This window comes from Botrytis fragariae, assembly GCF_013461495.1.
Source record: "Botrytis fragariae strain BVB16 chromosome Unknown tig00000163, whole genome shotgun sequence".
NCBI lineage: Eukaryota > Fungi > Ascomycota > Leotiomycetes > Helotiales > Sclerotiniaceae > Botrytis > Botrytis fragariae.
In genome coordinates, this window is record NW_023500999.1 from 742,247 (window position 1) to 762,659 (window position 20,413).

General features: G+C 43.6%; 4 protein-coding genes across 4 annotated transcripts; 3 read left to right on the plus strand and 1 right to left on the minus strand.

Annotated features, from left to right (window-relative positions):
* Positions 1 to 463: 463 nt before the first annotated feature.
* Positions 464 to 1,469, plus strand: Bfra_009807 (putative d-arabinitol 2-dehydrogenase protein; the record flags this gene model as incomplete). Its single annotated transcript, XM_037340145.1, has 4 exons — positions 464 to 515; positions 749 to 854; positions 1,127 to 1,208; positions 1,413 to 1,469. 4 exons carry the CDS (start codon positions 464 to 466, stop codon positions 1,467 to 1,469), a joined length of 297 nt encoding a protein of 98 aa, XP_037189368.1.
* A 180-nt stretch (positions 1,470 to 1,649) lies between these two features.
* On the plus strand, positions 1,650 to 3,139 carry Bfra_009808 (putative d-arabinitol 2-dehydrogenase protein; the record flags this gene model as incomplete). The annotated part of the gene is made up of 4 exons (XM_037340146.1): positions 1,650 to 1,818; positions 1,961 to 2,129; positions 2,350 to 2,607; positions 2,662 to 3,139. 4 exons carry the CDS (start codon positions 1,650 to 1,652, stop codon positions 3,137 to 3,139), a joined length of 1,074 nt encoding a protein of 357 aa, XP_037189369.1.
* Positions 3,140 to 5,657: 2,518 nt separating this feature from the next.
* Bfra_009809 (putative rna binding effector protein scp160 protein) lies at positions 5,658 to 9,671 on the minus strand (the record flags this gene model as incomplete). The annotated part of the gene is made up of 3 exons (XM_037340147.1): positions 5,658 to 7,581; positions 7,631 to 8,910; positions 8,961 to 9,671. 3 exons carry the CDS (start codon positions 9,669 to 9,671, stop codon positions 5,658 to 5,660), a joined length of 3,915 nt encoding a protein of 1,304 aa, XP_037189370.1.
* Positions 9,672 to 14,291: 4,620 nt separating this feature from the next.
* On the plus strand, positions 14,292 to 17,035 carry Bfra_009810 (putative serine threonine kinase ste20 protein; the record flags this gene model as incomplete). The annotated part of the gene is made up of 4 exons (XM_037340148.1): positions 14,292 to 15,095; positions 15,161 to 16,487; positions 16,540 to 16,874; positions 16,931 to 17,035. The coding sequence occupies 4 exons, from the start codon at positions 14,292 to 14,294 to the stop codon at positions 17,033 to 17,035; spliced, it is 2,571 nt and encodes an 856-aa protein (XP_037189371.1).
* Positions 17,036 to 20,413: the final 3,378 nt, after the last annotated feature.

A 20,413-nucleotide genomic window follows, 5' to 3' on the forward strand; every position in this document is an offset into this window, starting at 1 on the left:
CATCAAAGTATGAATGGGCAGAGAGAGGAGTGTAAGGAAACCTTTGCCAATTGTCAAAGATCTCGCCACATCTCATCCATCCATCATATTGCATACAGTTTGCAGCAATCGACAATCATGTACCTTGTAGCAATCTGCACCTTGTGGCAATCTGCGTACAAAGCACACCGCTTCATCCTTTCCCACACCATCTGTACGGTTTGTATGGATTCTGAGAGTATCGGAGACAAGTATCCTTCCAAACGGTCAATCATCCCCCACGTCTTTTCGAACTTATCATGCACCGCCATGCCAACCTTCTCCTGCACAACCTAGTCATCATCCTGGACATGCCAACCAGTCTGATGGTCACCCACCGCCGCCACCATGGAAGCATTCCTCTCTGCATTGATGTTCTAGCAAATATCCCGGCACTATAATCCTGGTTCCGGGCACTTCAATAGCGTTTTGAGTGGGACAAACTATGCAAATCAGCACGGACTTTGAAGGGGAGCTACCCTGTAGTGCCCTGATCTGTAAGCTTGGGAGAAAGAAAGCTTCGGGGAGGCGCCGACGGAATTAGAATAGAAGGAGAAAAAATAGTCTTTGGCTTTGCTTTAAAAGGTCTTTGACTCTTCCAAACTTTTATCTTATCTCCCTTTCATATCCCCTTGATTCCAATTTAGAAGACTCAGATTCTTATCATTCTTCCAATCCTCTCTACACTGCTTGTTTTGCCTGACAGCATTTCTGCTTTACATTCATATAGATCCTTTCGTCGACTTTTTGCAAATTATAGACCACTGTTTTTTGTTCGTCACATACATCGATAGATCTTTGAAAGGAAAACCAAGAGCTGGATTCCTACACACACAGTCAGCATTATTTTCTTTCAGTGTTCTCTTTCCTCCTGCAATCTTACCAGTTACAAGAGAAGATAAAAAAAATCATCTCCGGTCCGAGTTTCTTACAGCATAAGCAAGTCCTGGTGTTCATCTGTGAACTCCGAATTCTGTTTTGAGACTTGGACCCTTAATGATAAAGATATCTCTTGTGGGGATTCTAAGAATCACCCATTTGTTCTTGCAGATTCGCATATCAAAAGGGGCAATCTTCAAACGTTCTTTTTTTTCTAACCAGTTAGCAGACTTTTGAAACCTCAGCATACATACATACAGTTGATATTGTTTTTGACTTATCAAATATATAAAAAAGATTTGTTTCCAAAGGTTCGTTCAATATTCTCATCTAAAGAAATTCCTGATATTGGATCTTCCACCCCACACTTGGACCAGGAAGAAACAGGGCAAGGAGAGGAAGAGAAGAGAAGAGTGAATTCAAGAAAACAATGGAATTTGACCAGCTGGCCAATACCTAGTATTCGCTCTTCACTCTTTCTTGACTCCTCAAATCATTGCATCATTCTCTATCAGTCATTGAATAATAAATTTGGGTCTCGGTCATTCGGCTTTACTAGCTTGGTTTTGTAAAAATTACGCTAAGAATTTCTACTTTATTACAGAGCTCCTTCTCGAAACAACTTTTCAAAAACTTCCATACTTTCTTCTACATATACACAACTTCGAAAAAGTCTTCTTCAAGAGACAATCATCCCTTCGTACTTCATATCGTCTTTCAAGTTACTTTAATCATCAACAAAATATACAAATATGTCTGCCATTCGATCTTCCTTCATTCGGGCTGCCGCAAAGGCTGGTCGCAGAACCACTCCCTCCATCATCTCCAGACAAGCTGTTCGAGCTTTCACAACCACTCCACAAGCCAATGACTATGAGGCTATCCACGAGAAGGAGATTCCTGCTACCAAGTTCCAACCTGGTAAGTTCAATCACCATCCCCTAATATCAAAGCTGCATGGAGGTTTCAATACTCCATGTATTTTTGATCCCCAACTTTCAACAATTTTCTTTCAAACAGATTCTCCGGTTGTCAGTCTAATACTGACTTCTGGATGTCATAGGTTCTGGAGCAGAAAGAGTAACAATTCCAGTTGAGGAAGCCGCATTGGCTGCAGCAGCTGCAAAGGAGGCTGTTGACGTTGTCACTCCCCTTACACAAAGCGCATACAAGGGCATGACCCCTACTATGCAAAAGATGAGTTTGATGGGCAAAGTTGTCGTTGTCACTGGGTAAGTTTGCATTTCTTTTCTTTAATATCAGATATATTTTGTTGGGTTCCCGATCTCCAACTAGATCTCAGCTCGCACACAAAATCAATTTTCAACAATAATTTCAAGATTTTGACCCTTATCGGTCTTATCATCTACACTAGTTGTTTGGGATTGATTTAGTTCAAGCAATATCTTGTTTCGAAAGTGAATATTTAGGACTAACACAAAGTTAAAACAGTGGTGCTCGAGGCTTAGGAAACCACATGGCACGTGCATGTGTCGAGGCTGGAGCCAAGGCTCTCGTTATTTTCGATGCCAACCAAGAGTTGGGTGATGCCTCAGCTGCCGAACTTTACGAATTGACCGGAAACAAGATCCCTATCTCCTTCTTCAAGGTTGATGTTCGTGATGCCGATGCGATTGAGTCTGCTGTTGCCAGTGTTGTTGCGGAACATGGTGCTCCAGACGTTCTCATCAACTCTGCAGGTATTGCCGAGTAAGTACATACCATAACAATCTTGCAGAAATTTATATTAACAACAATTCCCAGCTCCAACATCCCTGCCGAGACTTATGACCACAACATGTTCAGACGTCTCATCGATATCAACCTCACTGGATCTTTCCTCATGTCTCAAGCCGTCGGAAAGGCTATGATGGCCGCTGGCAAGCCAGGATCGATCGTTCTCGTCGCCTCTATGTCTGGCTCAGTCGTCAACTACCCACAAGAACAATCTTGCTACAATGCCTCCAAGGCCGGTGTCGTTCAACTCGGAAAATCCCTTGGTGCTGAATGGGCCAAGTACAACGTCCGTGTCAACATGATCTCCCCAGGTTACATGGACACCGCTCTCAACAATGTACCAGCTCTTGATGCTCAAAAGGTCATCTGGAAATCCCTCACCCCACAAAACCGCCTCGGTGCCGTTGATGACCTTAACGGTCTTGCCGTCTTCCTTGCTTCCGATGCTTCCGCATTCATGACCGGATCTAACGTTATCATTGACGGTGGTTACACTTTGTACTAAGCGATAATGAGGAGCTCAATTTCATGAGAGTCCATCAACGTCTGGATACTTCATATCTTGGGTAATACCCAGAAATCTACCTGGTCGTTGGATGGTGCCTCAGGAAAGAGCTTAATGACTTCTGATACCCTTTGCATAAAGATTTCATTTTCCAAAAATCGATATGATGTTTTCTTTGGTGCACGGCATGAAAAAGGATAGCAAACTTCTCTGTAATTACTTTTTTTCTACAAAGTGGGCGACAGAGGGTCTAAAGATTTGTACTAAGGTACTTCGGTTTGGGCTTGGGCAATCTTTGATTTATTCGGCGTTAATAATATAAAGGTTGCATACAATATGATCTACATGATCATGAGTTGAGCGAATGGGCTCGGTTTAGAGGAAGATGTTTTATCACACTTTTAGATAATGTTATGGCTGGCTACATGTAATGGTTACAGCGTAGCATAGCATTAGCAATGATGCGATCAGCAATGCAAATAATAATTACATATTGATGTCTTTGATGTCATACAGTGATCCATGACGTGAATTGTACTTGCCTTTCAACCTGTCAGACTTTCATCCACATATTAGTCCCTGATTACGTCTATGTACCCCCCCCCCTCTGTTCTTTTCCCTCTTCCTTCCATCCCCCCTCCCCCCCACCTTTTCAACTACATGAAGTAATCAGTCAAACCCCCACGCGTTCGATTCATCGCATCTCATCGAATCCCATTCACTAAATCGGCTGCATTAATAACCCTACTCATATATGGCACTCTTCACAACAAGAATCCAGAATCCAGAATCCAGAATCCAGAATCCAGAACTCGTGGCATCCATACACTGATACATACATACCGTCGAATCAGAAAAAAAAGTAAGGAGAGTGATAGATGAATGTACTTCAGATGAACTCTCACTCACTCTTCGTTAGTTGTACTCGGAACCGATGCTTTGATTTGGAAGGATATATGTATACCTACTAGCTCTCTCTATTCGACGAGCTATTCGACGAGGAGAAAGATGATGAGCGGATTGATGGAACGCTCCATCTGTCTATCTCATCACGAAGATCTCGTTTTTCAATGTCTTGGATGAAGTGGTACTTTGAGATTTTATTTCTTCATTTGGTATCTGTGGAAATGTAAATGTAAATGTGGATATTGGTTGATGGATGGATGGATGGATAGGTAGGAAGGTAAATAGATAGATAGGTAGATATCCGGATATCTCTTGCCACTTACCTACAGCGTCTGGGTATGTAAACTCATGTATGTGTGTTTTTCATATCTTTCAAGCTTTTCATTTTTCCTTTGTATCTCATTCATTCATTGAATGTACTTCTTTCTGATATCAGAGCTGCATTCTCGCTTGTTTCTACTTCTACATCTACATCTCCCCATTATGACCTATTACTCCCCACGGCACTACCTCTTCCCCTCATCTCATCTCCTATCTCATATTTCCCATCCCATCCCCTCTTTTCCTCTTTCTTCAGATTCTCAACTTCTAGAGTAATCAATTACTGTAACCACTCAATTTCACCTCTCTCTCTATCCCCTCTCTATTCTCTACTTCTCAAGCTCCCCCTTAATTATTCTATTCTACCATCCCATCTAAATCACACCCTCAAACTCAAACACATCCCAAAACTATTGCTTCCTCACTCCTTCATCCACAATCTCCATCTCCATCTCCACCACAAACCACATCATCCTCCTCATTCTCTCTCATTCCTAAGATCCCCCATATCCTCTCGCTTCCCCTCCCCATCCCCTCATAGCAAACCACCCAATTATTTCTCTTCAAACCACACCCTTCTCCTCCTCTCTTATCCTTTCAACCTTCGATCTACTCCTCTACTCCTCCATCCCAAACACCCCTACTCATAATCCCTACCAACTCGCAATTAATGCAATCTACACTCCCCCATACCATCTCAAACCCATGCATCCAGCTTCTTAACCTCCTTCTCGCTTTTCCGTCCTTTCCTTGCTTCCTAAATAAACAGAATCAAGAAGTATCAATAGGTAGGTATATGCTCACTAACATGACACAATAAACAATGGACAACAAAGAGTCGAGCCTGCCGTCTATTGTGTTCCTTCATTGCCCTTGCCTAGGACTACTGTTATCGGCAAGTCAACGGGTATCTCCACCAAACGTCTGATCTTCACAGGTCACATACAATCACAGACACACGAGAAAACAGATCTTAAGTACTTTTCAGTCAAATGCATTCAAGTAACACCAACTCCCATGATTTTCCCACCAATATCTTTTTACGATACGAAACCTATATGCTCTTACTAACTTCCTTTTTCCATCCGCCCCCATCACCCCCCAAATGCACCCAGAGACCGCCCATAAAAGAAACATTGGCTCCGCATAAAACATGATAAATGCCTGTACCTAAAAATTCTCGTAATGAAACGTGTCAACTGTCTGCATTTCCCATAAATAAACCTCTACAACCAATATCCATACGTATTCCCACCCTTTATCATGCTATCCATCCTCATCTAATATGCAATTAATATCTATCACCACCACGAGCAGGTTTATTCTTTCCCTCAGCAACAGCTTGAAGAATCAACTCCTTAGCCTTCTCAATGCCCTCTTCACTACCAACAACCTCAATTGGGTCAGTTCCCTGTCCACGAGGAACAGTGACGTTGCAGCCAGTGGCCTTACGAATACTGTTAACCTTGCTGCCATTCTTACCAACAATTGATCCATACAAGCTAGGATCAACAAGAGTCAGGTGTCCAACAAAGTTGTTCTTCGATGCTTGTTCAATGGCTTGAGCCAAGATGGACTTAGCTTGCGCAATATTTTCGGTGGAGCCACGCAAAACCCATGGAATGTCACCAGTCTCCCCAGATTCAGACTTGTTAAAGACGAACCATTCCTCAACATCATCAGTTGTATCCTTTTCATCAGTGATCAAAGCGTCCTTAGCGCTAGCTCCTGAGGGTGGTGTGGCTCTTGCTGGCATTTTAGCTCCTGCATGATCAACTGTGACTTGGAGATCATTTCGCAACTTTCGGAAAAATTGGCCATTGTTCGAAATGTCGTGATGGAGTTTTCGTGGAACTTGGACAGTTTCACCTTCTTGGCCTTTAACAAGTTCAAGAATATGGGCCTTTGCCTTTTCGACATCAGCAGGAAGGCCAGTGACGGTGATTCCAGTTTGACCACTACCCTGTCTAGGAATATCGATCGAGACTTTGAAGTTCTTCTCCATGCCCTTTTTCGTCTCACCACCAGCACCGATCAAAGGACGATGCTTGTCGGTTGGAACATCCACAGTTTCAGTTGTTTGGCTGTCTCGTTCCTCAACAATCTTTTGAATGGCAGAAACAATGTTATCAACAAGCTGTCGGCTACCTTCAACCTTGATAGCATTACCCTCAGATTCGGCCTTGGGGAATTGCACAACCCGAGCGAGCTCTCGGCGGTCACCAGATCCACCAGCATTGACAATGATGGCATGGATGTTTGCGCCTCCAGCGCCGATCAAAGCTCTATGATGCTTCTTGTCGACGTCCAAAGTCTCGGTAACTGTCGAATCGAAAACACTCTGCTTTTCCTCGATCAATTTCTTTGCCTTTGCGACTTGAGATGCTGTTCCCTTGATCTGAATCTCGACTCGTCCTGATGCGTCAGCACTGTCGCGAGAGTTTGGAACATCAATCTTGGCTCCAGTCAATTGTCTCAATTCTTCCATGCCAGCTCCACGTTGACCAATAAGGGAAGGAATCTGGCTTTGCTGAACACTGACAGTAGCGCTGTGAGAATTGTCTTGTAGATATTGAAACAAAGAAAGGATTTCATCTCGGGCTTCATCAGCTCCCTTCTTAGGTCCCTTGATAGAGACTTCGTCTGGGGCTTGTTGGCGTCGAGCATTTTGTTGGCCAGCATCATTTTCTGCATGCTCTTCATCTGTAGGCCGACCCGAGCGTGGGAAATGAATTTGGACCTTGTAACGATTTTGCAATCTATTGATCTGGTTTCCCTTGGCACCAATGAGCTCAGGGTGGAACTTAGGATCGATCTTCAGGGTGTACGTGGTTTCATCAGCCCATTGTCTGCCAAGAGTCGAGATATGAGATTTGGCAGCATCTGCTTTGGCCTTGGGTCCCTTCACTTCAACTTGACCATCTTTGAGTTGAATGTCGACGTCGAACTTTTCACGCAACTCGTTCACGAACGAGCCTCCCTTACCAATGAGCTGGTTTGCATGCTTTTGAGGAAAGTCAAAAGAAAGTGTGTAACCACGCTCTTTTTCCTCCTCAATCGCCTGTGCGACAAATTCTCTGACCTTGACAGCCAACTTCTCCACGGTAGGTCTAGGTCCTTGGAGTGTGACAATAGTGCCGTTAGCAACAACGCGAGTGGGAATTTGGAAGGCCTTGTTTTCAGCGGTGATGAACTTCTTGAGTTTATCGTGGTAACTATGATTGTCAGCACTCAATCAAATTAAACGTTGTTTCAAAGACTTACATTTTTGGAACATCGACCGATTCGCTGGTAATCTCTGCCTGAGAACTAATGACATCAATAATGTGCTTGCGAGCGTCTTCTAAACCACGTTTGAATTCTGCGATATCATTTCTTGAAGGTTGGCTACGGGGAATATTGTATTCCGGTTCTCTTCCAGCAGGACCTTCAAAAACAAGGAGTACATCGCCGTTCGGCCCATCTGGCAACACAACGTGCACGCCATAATCTCTCTTGACCCTTGGTGAGATATCTTGTTCAAGATGCTTATGATAAAAAGAGTTTACTGGGATGTTTGCCATACGTGAGTGAGGGTGAGCATCCATTATGTTCATCAGTTGTCCCTGTACCTCAAATAAGGCATCCGTTTCCTCGGAGAAGATCTCCCAGATCGAGCCACTGCCAGCATTTGGTGTGTAAATACGAGCATTGTGAAGTCTCTCGAGTCTTTCGAGCTCGCTGCGCTGGCGCAGATATCGTGCAAGGTTGAAAGCATGCTCTTTGCTGTCTGGTGCTCCAGTGAAATGTTGACTAATATCAATATTGGCAGATTGCGATTTAGTCGATAGCTTTCTGGCTTCCCGCACAGCTTCCTGAATCTTGTCTATAGGGCCAACGACTGTGATGGTGTTATCTTGTTCGTCCTTGTCTGGCACAAATAGGGCACATCCAGTTCTGGCAAAAAAGTCCTCTCCTGGGTTACCTTGTTCGCCAATAATAGATTGATGGCGACCCTTGCTGATTCCTCTCACTTCTTGGCGAGTGAGCTCTTCGTGCAACTGGTTGGCCCGACGCTCAATCTCCGCGCGTGCTGCTAGGACGGCAGCACGGTCACCATTGAGAGTAATACAATTGTCAGCAGCAGCTGGAACAAAATTGGGGCCTTCAGGACCGTGAGGGGGGGTTCGCCAGATGTAATTAGACGGGATTTCCAACTCGGACAAGTTGTGAGTATTTCTCAAGGAATCGGCATGAGTGTCATGGGGACCAGCAATGAAGCGGTAGAACTCCGATGGGATACCACGCAGCTTGGTTTTGGTTGTGCCTGCTTTCTCTCCCACAATTTTCTCGATTGCCTTCTTAGCTTCTGCGACCGCGACAGCATTACCCACGATAGCGACATCTACTGTAGCGTCCTCGTCATCGTCGACAGGGCCAGCCTTGTTGTCTTTAGGCATTTGAATTCTAGCACCAGTAGCTTCTTGTAACTCCTTAATCTTTGAACCTTGTTTTCCAATGATGAAGGCTCGTGCTTTGCTGGGGATAGTGACGTGGATTTCTTGCTGGTGAGAGTGTTAGATTAAATAAAGGAAGAAAGTAACGATCAGCTTACCTTTGCACCAATTTGTTCCATCAAAGCCTTGATACCGGTACGAGAAGCTGCGGGAGGGCCATAAGCTGTAAAGGTCATCTTACCTTCCAGGCCAGTTGTTTGGGTAATGTTAGACCTATACTTCTTATTGATCTCTCTCAAGATTTCTGGCAAAGGCTTCTTTAACTGATCACGTTTGAGAATGTGATCTTTGGCTAATTCAATTCTTTCTTGGTGTTGTTGACCTGGCTGATTGACCTTTGGTCGATTGACAGAAGACAATGGGGTTGCTGCGCCTGAGATGGGAGTAGAAGCTCGGGATGCTCCATTTGTTGGAGTTCCATTGGCATTGGCTGGCGATTTTCCGCCGCCCCAAATACCTTGAGCTTGCGGCTTAGGTTGGGAAGTGGCTCCGAGAGCTGGGAACAACTCGTGAGATTGTGTATCGATTGAGGGCTCCTTGCGGACATCCTCCTTCTGTTTTCCTGCAGCTTTTGTGGACACAGTGGGGACCCATCCTGGAGTGGTAGAGTCTCCGTTGACGTCCTCAAGCACGCTGGTAGAGGTAGGTTGTTCACCATGCTTCAAATCTTCTTCATCGGGGACTTCCTCAATACTGGGTTGATGTTCATGATCGTGTTGTTGCATGAGCTTCTGAGCCCGAGTAAGTTCAGGCCCACTGCTGTTAGCTTCGGCATGGCCATTTGGCACAGCAGTATCGACGGCAGACATGGTTGGAATGATTTGATGTTAAGATTGTAGAATATGGACGAGGTTGAGGTTGAAATCGACTAGTAATTCTATGACATGGCAAGTACATTAGTATATGATGCAATGGATAGTATGTTTCCCACAACAATCACAATTGAACAGAGATCAGAACTTACCTGAAGAATTGCTGAGGGATTGAGGACAGGGTGAACGCAGATCAATTGAACCGGGAAGATAAGGACAAGTAAGGCCACGCAGACAAATTATGGGAGAATGAGCTCCAAGGTCTAGAAGACTGGCATAAGGGGCGATGCAGTAACAATGTGGGAAGGTCTGTAGAAATTGATAAAATGCAGAGCTCTTCTTGATTGAATAGGCTCTGTAAGTACAAGTTTCTTCTGTTTTCTGGAATGTTATGTGCAACGACGTTGAGAGTTGTCAAGATGTCGAAAGTTGTATCGTGGGTGGAACGTATTATGGAACTTTCTTGAACACTTAATCAGAAGCTTGGGCGATAAAATGAACCTGGTAAGCGAATCCCAATCTAGCCAGATTGTCTTGGCATCCCGTGACCTAGCAAAGCCTCGAGTCCTCTCAAGTTATTCAATATCCGAAGGAACATTGAAGCATTCTCGCATTCAGGTCGTTATCAAAATCTGCATTTGAATTCCCACTGGTTCGAGGCAATGACATCAAACTCTGGAAACCATGTGAGAGTCTTTATTCCCTGATTTACGAGAAAATTAACTAACAATGATCACAAAAAACTCCAAATCTTTACTAAATCATAAAAGCTTGCATATCGAATTCTAGTATTGCACTGAATTCACTAGGTTTAGCAATATGAGTACATAAACATGACTTAGTACTGGTATTGATTCTACTCAATCGTCCCCACTGGTTTTCAATGTCAATTCAATTGAGGGGTATATCCACATACAAATTTCCTCTTCGCATACGATTAATGTATGAGACTTAATCAGACAACATGCGAAAGGCTCGACGATGATGCACCTGATGCTTTTGAGAAGGTAGAGTTGGAGTGGCTTCATCATGGAGAGAGCACTTGGGTATACATACATGTACTCACACGATATTCGAATTGGCAAGTAAAGTACCCTAAGACTCGAGAATATCTGCCAAGGCGAGAGCTTCTTGATGGAATTCTGTGCCAAGTGGCTATGCTTCATTCCTGTCTTGAGGAGAGGATTTTGAGTTCTGAGTGTTCCTTCCATGGTTTGTCACATAGTGAATGGACATGGACTTCGAGTCCGGCACGAAATTCGATTGAGGATCACCCCTCCTGTTGTGTAGCAGATGTGGTGTCTCGAAGTCTCTCGGAGCCAGCCCACCCACCTGCTCCAGGTAATATGTTACCACTTCATACAGAACAGTACAAGAGGTCCGCTGCACTATTGTATATCATGAGCTGGTACTATACAACATTGTGACGGCGCTTTTCCTTTGTCTATTTTGAAGTTACAGAGCAGATAATGGTTACTTCGGCAACCAGGAGCATGACCCCACTATCTCAATGGCGGGCGCAGATGAAGCTATCTCGTTTGAGATTTCGGGGATAAGAGAACGATTTGTGTCGAAAGTCAATTAAAGGTTGCATTTAAAGGATAAGAATGATTCGGGCTGGTTGTAGGAGAAAGTGATAGTATGCTGTACCAGTATAATTGCATGCAACGGCTGAAGGTATCTCCTTATGTAGAAGCGAGAAAGATTCCGATGAATGATTTAAAAAAAAATTGGCGATTGTAGATTGTTGTACCACATCGTGACTTTCAAATTTGAATCTATGAGTAAGGATAAGGAGGTGAAAGATCCTTGCTCTCGGAATCAGGGATACAGCTTCATATGTCTTTTCCCGGTGGTATCTGTTAACTCCATTCTTCTTAGTCTTATGATAATAATGTCACTATCGCCCAGGTGGGGAGGAGAATACGATGATCTTCAAGGGATTAAAAATCTAGAAGCCGGAAGCATGAAAGCTATGGGGTTGTTGATTCATTGCACCAACGGTTTTCAACAGTTTACTACTAGGGACTTATTATCAGTTACGTACTTTGTACACTAATGAATATGAAGGTGTGGTATCGGATGTTGACAGCCTCTGTAGGTATGTTGTCCGAACAAACGGGTGGAACAAAGTGATGGTCGTGGTGGGTTGTTCTTTGGGGTAAGCTACCAGACAGTACAGCTGGGAAATACATATGTGAACTACTAGATAGATAGTTTGGATAGGAAGTACAAGTGACGAAAGAAAAACCAATATAGAAGGATTGACCAACGAATTCATTCTAATTCAGCCAGCCAACGAGAGAAGTTCTAGATGAAGAGCAATCAGGCAAGCAAGTAAGTAGCACATTTTGGAGAGTAGTAACAGTAACCTACTACAAGAAGCCATTCAGGGTCTTTGCATGAACCTTAGAAGGCGTTCAAGCACGAATATGAATGTTTGCAAGATAATTGGACACGCAATGTAGTCAAAAGGTGGTATATAGATTACTAGACATACCAGTGAGAAAATGGGCTGCAGAGTTTGTATGGCAACTTGATCAAACGCAGTAGCTTCAAGACCTTCAAATACAAATCATTACCTTTCTAGGTGTGATTATCTCCCTACTAAATACATGCTGTCGATGTACATTAGTGTCATGTAATGTATATGTTGTGGTAATGAGGCTTGAAATACTGTACGAAAAATGGAGCAACTCACTGGCAGTAACTACTAGCATTGGCATTAGTTAGTAGGTAGGTAGGCTATTCGTGGGAGAAAACGGAATTGACCACTGGCGAAACGCCTTCCACGATCCAATTTGTTCCATTTCAATTATTAGTATCATAACTGAAGGCTATCCGAAGGATTGTTTAGTATTATTCGCTCTCATCAATTTATTTGTGGTTGATTTATTATAAGATTCATTGAGGTATAGGCATGTAGGTGGTATTGGAGATAGAGATGGTCGTAGATACAACATCCCTTGATGAATATTCAACATAGTACCCAGATATCGCTCATTCATGAGTACCTGGGAAGTATGTCGATATAAAAAGGCGTTACAATGCCAACATCTCTTTCCTTCCCCTCTCTTTTCTCTCCTCCTTATCGTCCCCAAAATCGATTCTCGTTGTGGTGTATTGGGGTTGAATGTCGTTGATTGATATACTCGTACTCCAGACTCCTTCTTACCCTCATCCGACTACCTCCCCTCCCTATATCATGAATTGTCCTATCCTATCCTTTCATTAAAAATCCGACTCAAATTACTCAATCTTTATATTACTTCTTCCCATTCCTTTCCTTCTAGAATCCATTTGATCATTCCTTTCCCAAGATTTCATCACGATTCCAATTTACAAGCCAATATATGACCCAGTCATCCTCTCTCTATACCCAGTCGAATCGGTTAAACTGACAGCGCTGACAGCGAAAAGGGTCGAAAAAAGGTCGGGCAGTGGAGAAAATCGAAAGTCTTTTCCGAATCCAAGTTCAAGTCCTGCAAACTCAACAGGGAATACAATCAAGGAATTTTAATCCTCTTGGTACCTTCCCTACCTTCCCTACTTTCCCTACCAGCCGAGCAGTCTACCCAGTACCCAGTACTGTACCTAGGAATCGGAATTGTTGACGGGTGCTGTCTCCTGCCACACATTGGCAAATCGCTCATCGCTGAGTCTCGGTCTGGGCAACTACCGCCGTTGAAGCCACCTTATCATACACTGATCATTGGGCTCAAAGATTCAAAAGATCGATAAAAACGTATTGGGATATGGGGTAGAGAAGAGATGTTCATCGCCAGTTACCCTTTTGGAGAGGATCACAGTAATTCATTCATTCATCCGAGGAATCACGATTACACTCAATCATTTTATATCATATCAAATCACATACAACTGACAACATACATACATACACATACACCACCACTTGTTCATATCATATTATACCCATCTAATCTATTACACTCACTCATCCCATACCCCTCCCATTCCCTCCCATTCCCTCCCCTCTTTTTGAATAATCTCCCTCCCCTTCAATACCTACCTAGTCCCCTCCCACCCTCCTACCCTCCTACCCTCCGAGCTACCTAGGCATCGCATTCATCAAAAATCAACTGAAGAAACCAAGAATCTCTCACCCATCCAAACCAACTCAAGAAATCAGGAATCCCCCGTCAGAAATTGATTCACCTCCATTCATATTACAAAGATATTATTACTTTGGCCGCCAATTTCATCTACGAGCCACACTCCGATCATATATAGTGTTTTGGCTGCACTGTTCAACTAGAGACACTCAGTACCCATACACATTTTCTGGTAATTCCCGTCCGCTACCAAATAACAACAAGAACTATTACTTTACCCTCTTCCCCCTTCATTGAGCGAAAATTGGGCTACAATTACTCCAGTACGACTTTCCTGTACCAATATTCATTTGATTTACACAAAGGAGATACAGTAGAGACAGTGAACCCCGTCACTCGTTACCCTGTGCCAATTTGATATTGCATGCAGATTTCATTTTTTGATTGGCTCAAAGTGTCACGGCAATTTACGAAACACTCATCCTCCACTCAAAGCGGCGGACCTCCCAAAGTTCAAACGAAGGTCTGAGCAGTGACCAAAGATATGGATCAGGAAATCAAAACAACCAGCCGTAGGTTAACTAAGTTAACTAAAAGGCCACCACCATCCAAAGCTATAGCTTCATTCGAGGCAAGACAAAACGACAGCTCATCTTTTTCCTTCCATACATCTTTACGAAGTCAGCGTAGCTCTGGAAGCTTACAGCGAGCCCCATCGGCACCTTCTTACCCCAGATCTTACTACGCTCCAGGTCATACCCGAAAACTTACCTCTCCAAATCCCGCATCCAGTAATTCGTCTCTTGAGCATCAATATTCGAACACCTCTCCAGTACTGGCCGGATCGGAATTCGTGCTTCAGCCCATAGGCATGGGAGGAGCGAATGATAATCGCCGTTCCATTCCATCGCGACCAATAAGTGAGAAGAGTTCCGAAGACTTTATCGGTGCTCCCTTTGATAGTTCTGGTTTATTTAGTCACATCGATTCGACAAAGTCTTCTAGTACCCCAAATACTTTGCGGCGCCCGCCACCACCACAGTTATCGCATACGAGTCCGGCATATATGGTAAGTCCACAGTTACGGCAATCCGCAAGTTTTACCGCAGGCGATAAGATGAGCGAAAAGGCCCCTCCACGCGTGGGTGAAAACCAGCTCATCAGTCCTAAACGATACTCGGATGAGACCAAGGAGCCCAAATCTGGAATGCTAAGAAAAAAATCTGGCTTCTCTGGGTTTATGAGCAGCATTGGTGTTGGCTCACCTAGAGGGGTCAAAATTTCCGCACCTGAGAATCCGGTCCATGTTACTCACGTTGGATACGATAACACAACTGGTCAGTTTACTGTAAGTATAATTCATGACGAATTGCCCCGCCCCAAAGAATTATTCCGTATCTGACAGATTCCTAGGGGTTGCCGAAAGAATGGCAGCGTATGATCAACGAAAGTGGAATCACGAAAAAAGAACAAGAGCAGCATCCGCAAACAATTGTCGATATCGTCGGTTTTTATAAAGAGAATACGGATAAAGGTGGTGAAGAGATATTTGACAAATTTGATCATGCAAAGGTACCAGAGATGACGATGGCGCGCACTGCGCCGGCGCCATTGCCGTTGTCCCCGAGCTTCAATAACCCGAATTATGGTTCAATGACACCGATGATGAGTCCTCCAGCTAGTCCTCGATTTCCCTTGAACAACGAGATGAGTTTCGAGCACCCAAGATCCCCGCCTCCAATTCCGCGCGGAACTCAAGGTGTGGCTTCTCAGCCCAAGCCTGAGCTCAACGGGCTCGTTCCCAGCAGACCAGCCCCTAGGCCACCTATGTCGATGCAAGGGCCTACTCGAGTGGCACCACCGCCACCCGCCGCTGGCAAAGATTCAGGGATTGGAATGACTCGCCAAAGTGATGATTTACCGGCATTGGCATACGTCCCTCCAACTGTACAGGACAACGGTCCTATGCTCCCAGAAGAGCACAGGTCAAGATCAAGATCGAATTCAAGAGTAAACGGCACACCACCATATGCAACTCCAGTATCAGCATCTCCACAGGTTTACCAACAACAGATTTTGCACCATCAAGAGCAGGCAATGCAACAGGCTCAACAGGCAATGAGCCGATCGATCAGCGTCAAGAAGCCCACTCAGCAAGCTACTCCGCCAACTCCTCAAGGACAATTCCCAGCGAATGGTGTTCCACACCCAAGCCAACAAGCTAGACAAGTACCAGGTCCACGTCCCAGGCAACGAGCACGACAAAGCACCGGTTTTGATATTGTTGCCAGGTTGAAGCAAATTTGCACAGAGGGTGACCCTCGAGATATCTACAAGGAGCTCACTAAGATTGGACAAGGTGCATCTGGGGGTGTCTACACTGGTTATGAACGAGGGACAAATCGATTGGTAGCCATCAAACAAATGAATCTCGAACAACAGCCAAAGAAAGATTTGATCATTAACGAAATTCTTGTCATGAAAGACAGCTCTCATCCTAATATAGTCAATTTTATTGACAGTTTTTTGGTTACTGGAGAACTTTGGGTAATTATGGAATATATGGAGGGTGGAAGTTTGACTGATGTTGTTACTTTCAATATTATGTCAGAAGGTCAAATTGCAGCAGTTTGTCGGGAGACTTTGAAGGGTTTACAACATCTTCATTCCAAAGGAGTCATTCATCGTGATATCAAGTCGGATAACATTCTGTTGTCTATGGATGGAAACATTAAGCTCAGTAAGTTTGGCAACTTCCGAATCTGTAACACTAATCCTGATATCTTTCACAGCTGATTTCGGCTTCTGTGCCCAAATTAACGAAGCTCACAATAAACGTACTACCATGGTTGGTACACCATACTGGATGGCACCCGAAGTTGTCACACGCAAAGAATATGGACGCAAAGTTGATATCTGGTCTCTTGGTATTATGGCGATTGAAATGATTGAAGGAGAGCCTCCCTACCTCACCGAATCACCTCTGAGAGCTTTATACTTAATCGCAACGAATGGCACTCCTGCTATCAAGAATGAACAGGAACTGAGCATTGTCTTCCGGGATTTTCTTTACTTTGCTCTAAAGGTCGATCCAGAAAAGCGAGCTAGTGCTCATGATTTGTTAAGGGTAAATATTCTCCACCACATCAATATTGACCGAGGCTAATAAATTATCTTTTGTAGCACGATTTCATGAAACAATGCACAGACCTCATACAATTGGCACCTTTAGTACGATCTGCACGCAATGCCCGAGCACAAGAAAAGGCTCAGAAGGCACTATCATGATCTTCACAAAGTTGGATCATGAACGAATAATGAACTCAAAACATGATGTTGGCGCCGCAATCTTTGCATGGAGCAAAGAAATTGGCTTTATCCTCTTGGCGTTTTTGGTGAACATGGCAAGACATGACCTTTTTTGCTGGTCGCATATGTTTGCTTCCGTTGATAGAGCACATGGAGCCATTATATCACCTTGACTTTGGAATACACGTTCTTCTTTGAGTTTGGGGCTTTTCATAGATTAATGCACACACCTGGATATATGGTGTGCAAAGCAAAGCACAGCAAGAATTTCTGAATCGTTGAGCGCTTTTTCACCGCATCATATGTCAGCATTTGCAGCAAGCAAGAGTTGATATTTGCGAACTGCGACCTTTGGCTATTTTGTTCTTCTATATTTTGAGCAACAGCACAACCCTTTTTTTCAATTTACTTTTTTCTCTTCTCTCGGGTTAGGTGGAGATGGAAAAACTTTTTTACATATATGAGATGTAGGGCTCTCCGTGGAGGAGATTGGGAGGATTTGGTATCACCATTGGATTTGATAAGGATATCGTGGAACACATTAGAAGAGTTGATGGGCGGTTGATGAATGGTTGGCGAATATATGATATCCTGATTGACTTCAAAAAATTTACTTTTTCGCCTTTTACCCTTTATGTTTGGAGGACTGGATAGGCAATTAGAAGTTGAGGGTGATGGAACGGAATAGGGCATTTGTATTAATGGTGGAGCCTTGTTCGGTCACCCTCGCGGACTTTTTTTTCTTGAGTGTTTTGTTGGGGTGGGTTTTCTTCTTTTGGGTGGCATTTTGAGTGGGTGATGTGAAAGGGTGGGGATGAGGTTTAGCTTTGGGGAGGGGAGAATGGATTAGATGTTGAATGAGTATAGTTGATAGTAGTCCAAAACGAAGAGAGATTTCACTTCGTTTTTGTCTGATTTATCGGCTGATTTGTAGATTGTGAATATGGTATGATTAGTGTCTTTGAAGGTAAGTGCAAATGCAAGTGCTTTGCTTTTGTGTATTACTTTCAAGGATCTTCTGCAAAAGTGATAATAAGAATCGAGGATACGAAAATGTGAAGAATCGCTTTTGTAGTTAGTAGCTTCCCGGGCAGAGTACTGAATAGTCCAAACTGGTTCAATAATCAAGATTATCCAATCCTCACTCAAATCAATCAGAATATTCCAATCATTCGAGAGAATTGAATTTGAGTAGGATGTCGAATGAACTATTGTCAAATTTCTAATGACTATTAGTTATGGATAGGTGTTCAAAATCGTATATTGGTTGATTGATTAATTGATTGTAGTTTGGATTGTTTATTGGATATTCTGTTTGTTCTTTGTTCTTTGCTTTTTGTCTTTTTGAAAAGGGGAGAAGATGGTGTGAGGGGTTGGAAAGCTGGATAGTTTGGATAGTTTGATGGAGGGTAGGTTAATGGCGTAGCTTTGTGGTGGTTGCGGTTGTGGTTTGGTTGTGAGTGTGAGTGTGGGTTTGTTGCTTGGATTTATGGTGCGCTTTGATTTTGAGGGAAGGGCGGGGGGTTCTTTTATGGCTGTGGGTTGGGATGGCTTTTATGTTAAGTGAATGTTTTTGAATTAGATGGGAGGGGAGGGGGGGTATGGGTGAAGCTGGGTGAATGTGAGCTATTGGTGTTGTGAATGGGTTGTGAACGGGTTGGGGATATGGATAGGATGCTGGTGTGATTTTGTGATGAGGGCTGGATGGAAATGAAAGGGATCTGAGGGGTTGTTATATATAAAGAGGGAGAGGCTTTTGTGGAAAGGATATTGAAGGGAAAGGCTTGATTTGACACCAACTTGGGTGGGGGGGCGACGCGATGGTTTGGGTTGGATTGTGGTTCTACATTCGAGAGGGGGTTATTGAATGTCGGAAGTTAGATGGGCAAATGGTTGTGGAGGAATATTGTGGGCTGATGTTTACTACTTGATTTTGATGTTTAGGATAGGATGAGAGTACGGTGCACGAGGTGAATGAGAGTAAAGGTGTAGCGTTTATCGAACGCTATGTTTTCAAATATGCCTATTGTGTATGAGGTGCCTACATGGACACTTTCTGTAAACGTCTTTACATAGTTGGAGATGGCGGCTTTTGGAGACTTATGCTTGATATATTAATTCACATGACGGAGGTTATCTGGTGGTTGGGATTCACTCTGTAACAAATGACTCTGACTTGTACTACTACCAAATGTGAATATATAAAAGTCGCCTTACTTCTTTCTCTCCATCTTCTTCTCTTCTGTGACCCACTTGCAGGTCACTATTCAAGAATGATTAACAAGGAAATGGTCGCGCGTAGAACAGCTGGCTGTCTAATAGTGATCGGCGTATTTTGAGATACGTGTATAATTTTCGAGAATCTATCCTGGTGGTAAGATTCGACGTTGATGGTTTTCCGACAGTACGTAGGTGAGGCCAGTAGCCGAGGTTCACTCGTGGGGATTGACAATGTGAGAGTGTATTGAGCATACTGATTGATGAAAATGAGTGACAACAACTTCACCGTATTATTAGTGGAATATATTCCAATCTTACCTACATGGAAAAAAGGGAATATATTTCGGATCATGGTCAGTTGAAAACTTCATAAAAATAGACAAGCAACGTATAATCCCCATCGCTAGTTCTGTGCTTCTGCCATCTCTACTGGTCTTCTTGCAGCACACTTGCAAATGTGATTGAGTATCATAATTTGTACCAGTAGCAAAAGATCTAAAAGTCTAGAACATGCCCAATACCTCCACCAAACAATGCAAAAAGGTGATTCCGGTACGGGGAATTGAACCCCGGTCTCCCGCGACTTGATTGAAGCTCGAAAGCTTCGAATGAGAGGCGGAAATGCTAGCCACTACACCATGCCGGATATTTGGTTGATTGATGGATATAAGAGGCTTTGTTAACAATATCTCCTACGTTTGAAGAGTGGGGTGAAAAGATTTTTTGTTAGCAGAGATTTTAAGCGAGGGACGTGGGATGCTGGGCTGGCTTGGGGTGGGGGTGAGATGGATTGTTAATTTGTTATGGAGGGTCGGAATTTTGAAATTATATCATCTTTGTGATATCAATACTAAATAGATACTACGACATGATCTTGGGATGCGTTGTTTTGTCTCTAGATGAATCATATCGATTTATGCAAAGTCTTCGGAATGACGACTATGAGAATGTCCATGTGCTTTTTTCTGACTACATAGAGCGATCACTTGTCAGCGCTGTTCTTCGGTTTTGAGCGCTATTTATCTAAACGTGAGTGTCTGTGAAGAATTCACTATCAATGATGGTACTTGGGTAGCACTCTTGCTGTCGTCAAATCTTCCCTCTCCAAACTCGTCCGCCGAGTTTACTCCGCCGTCG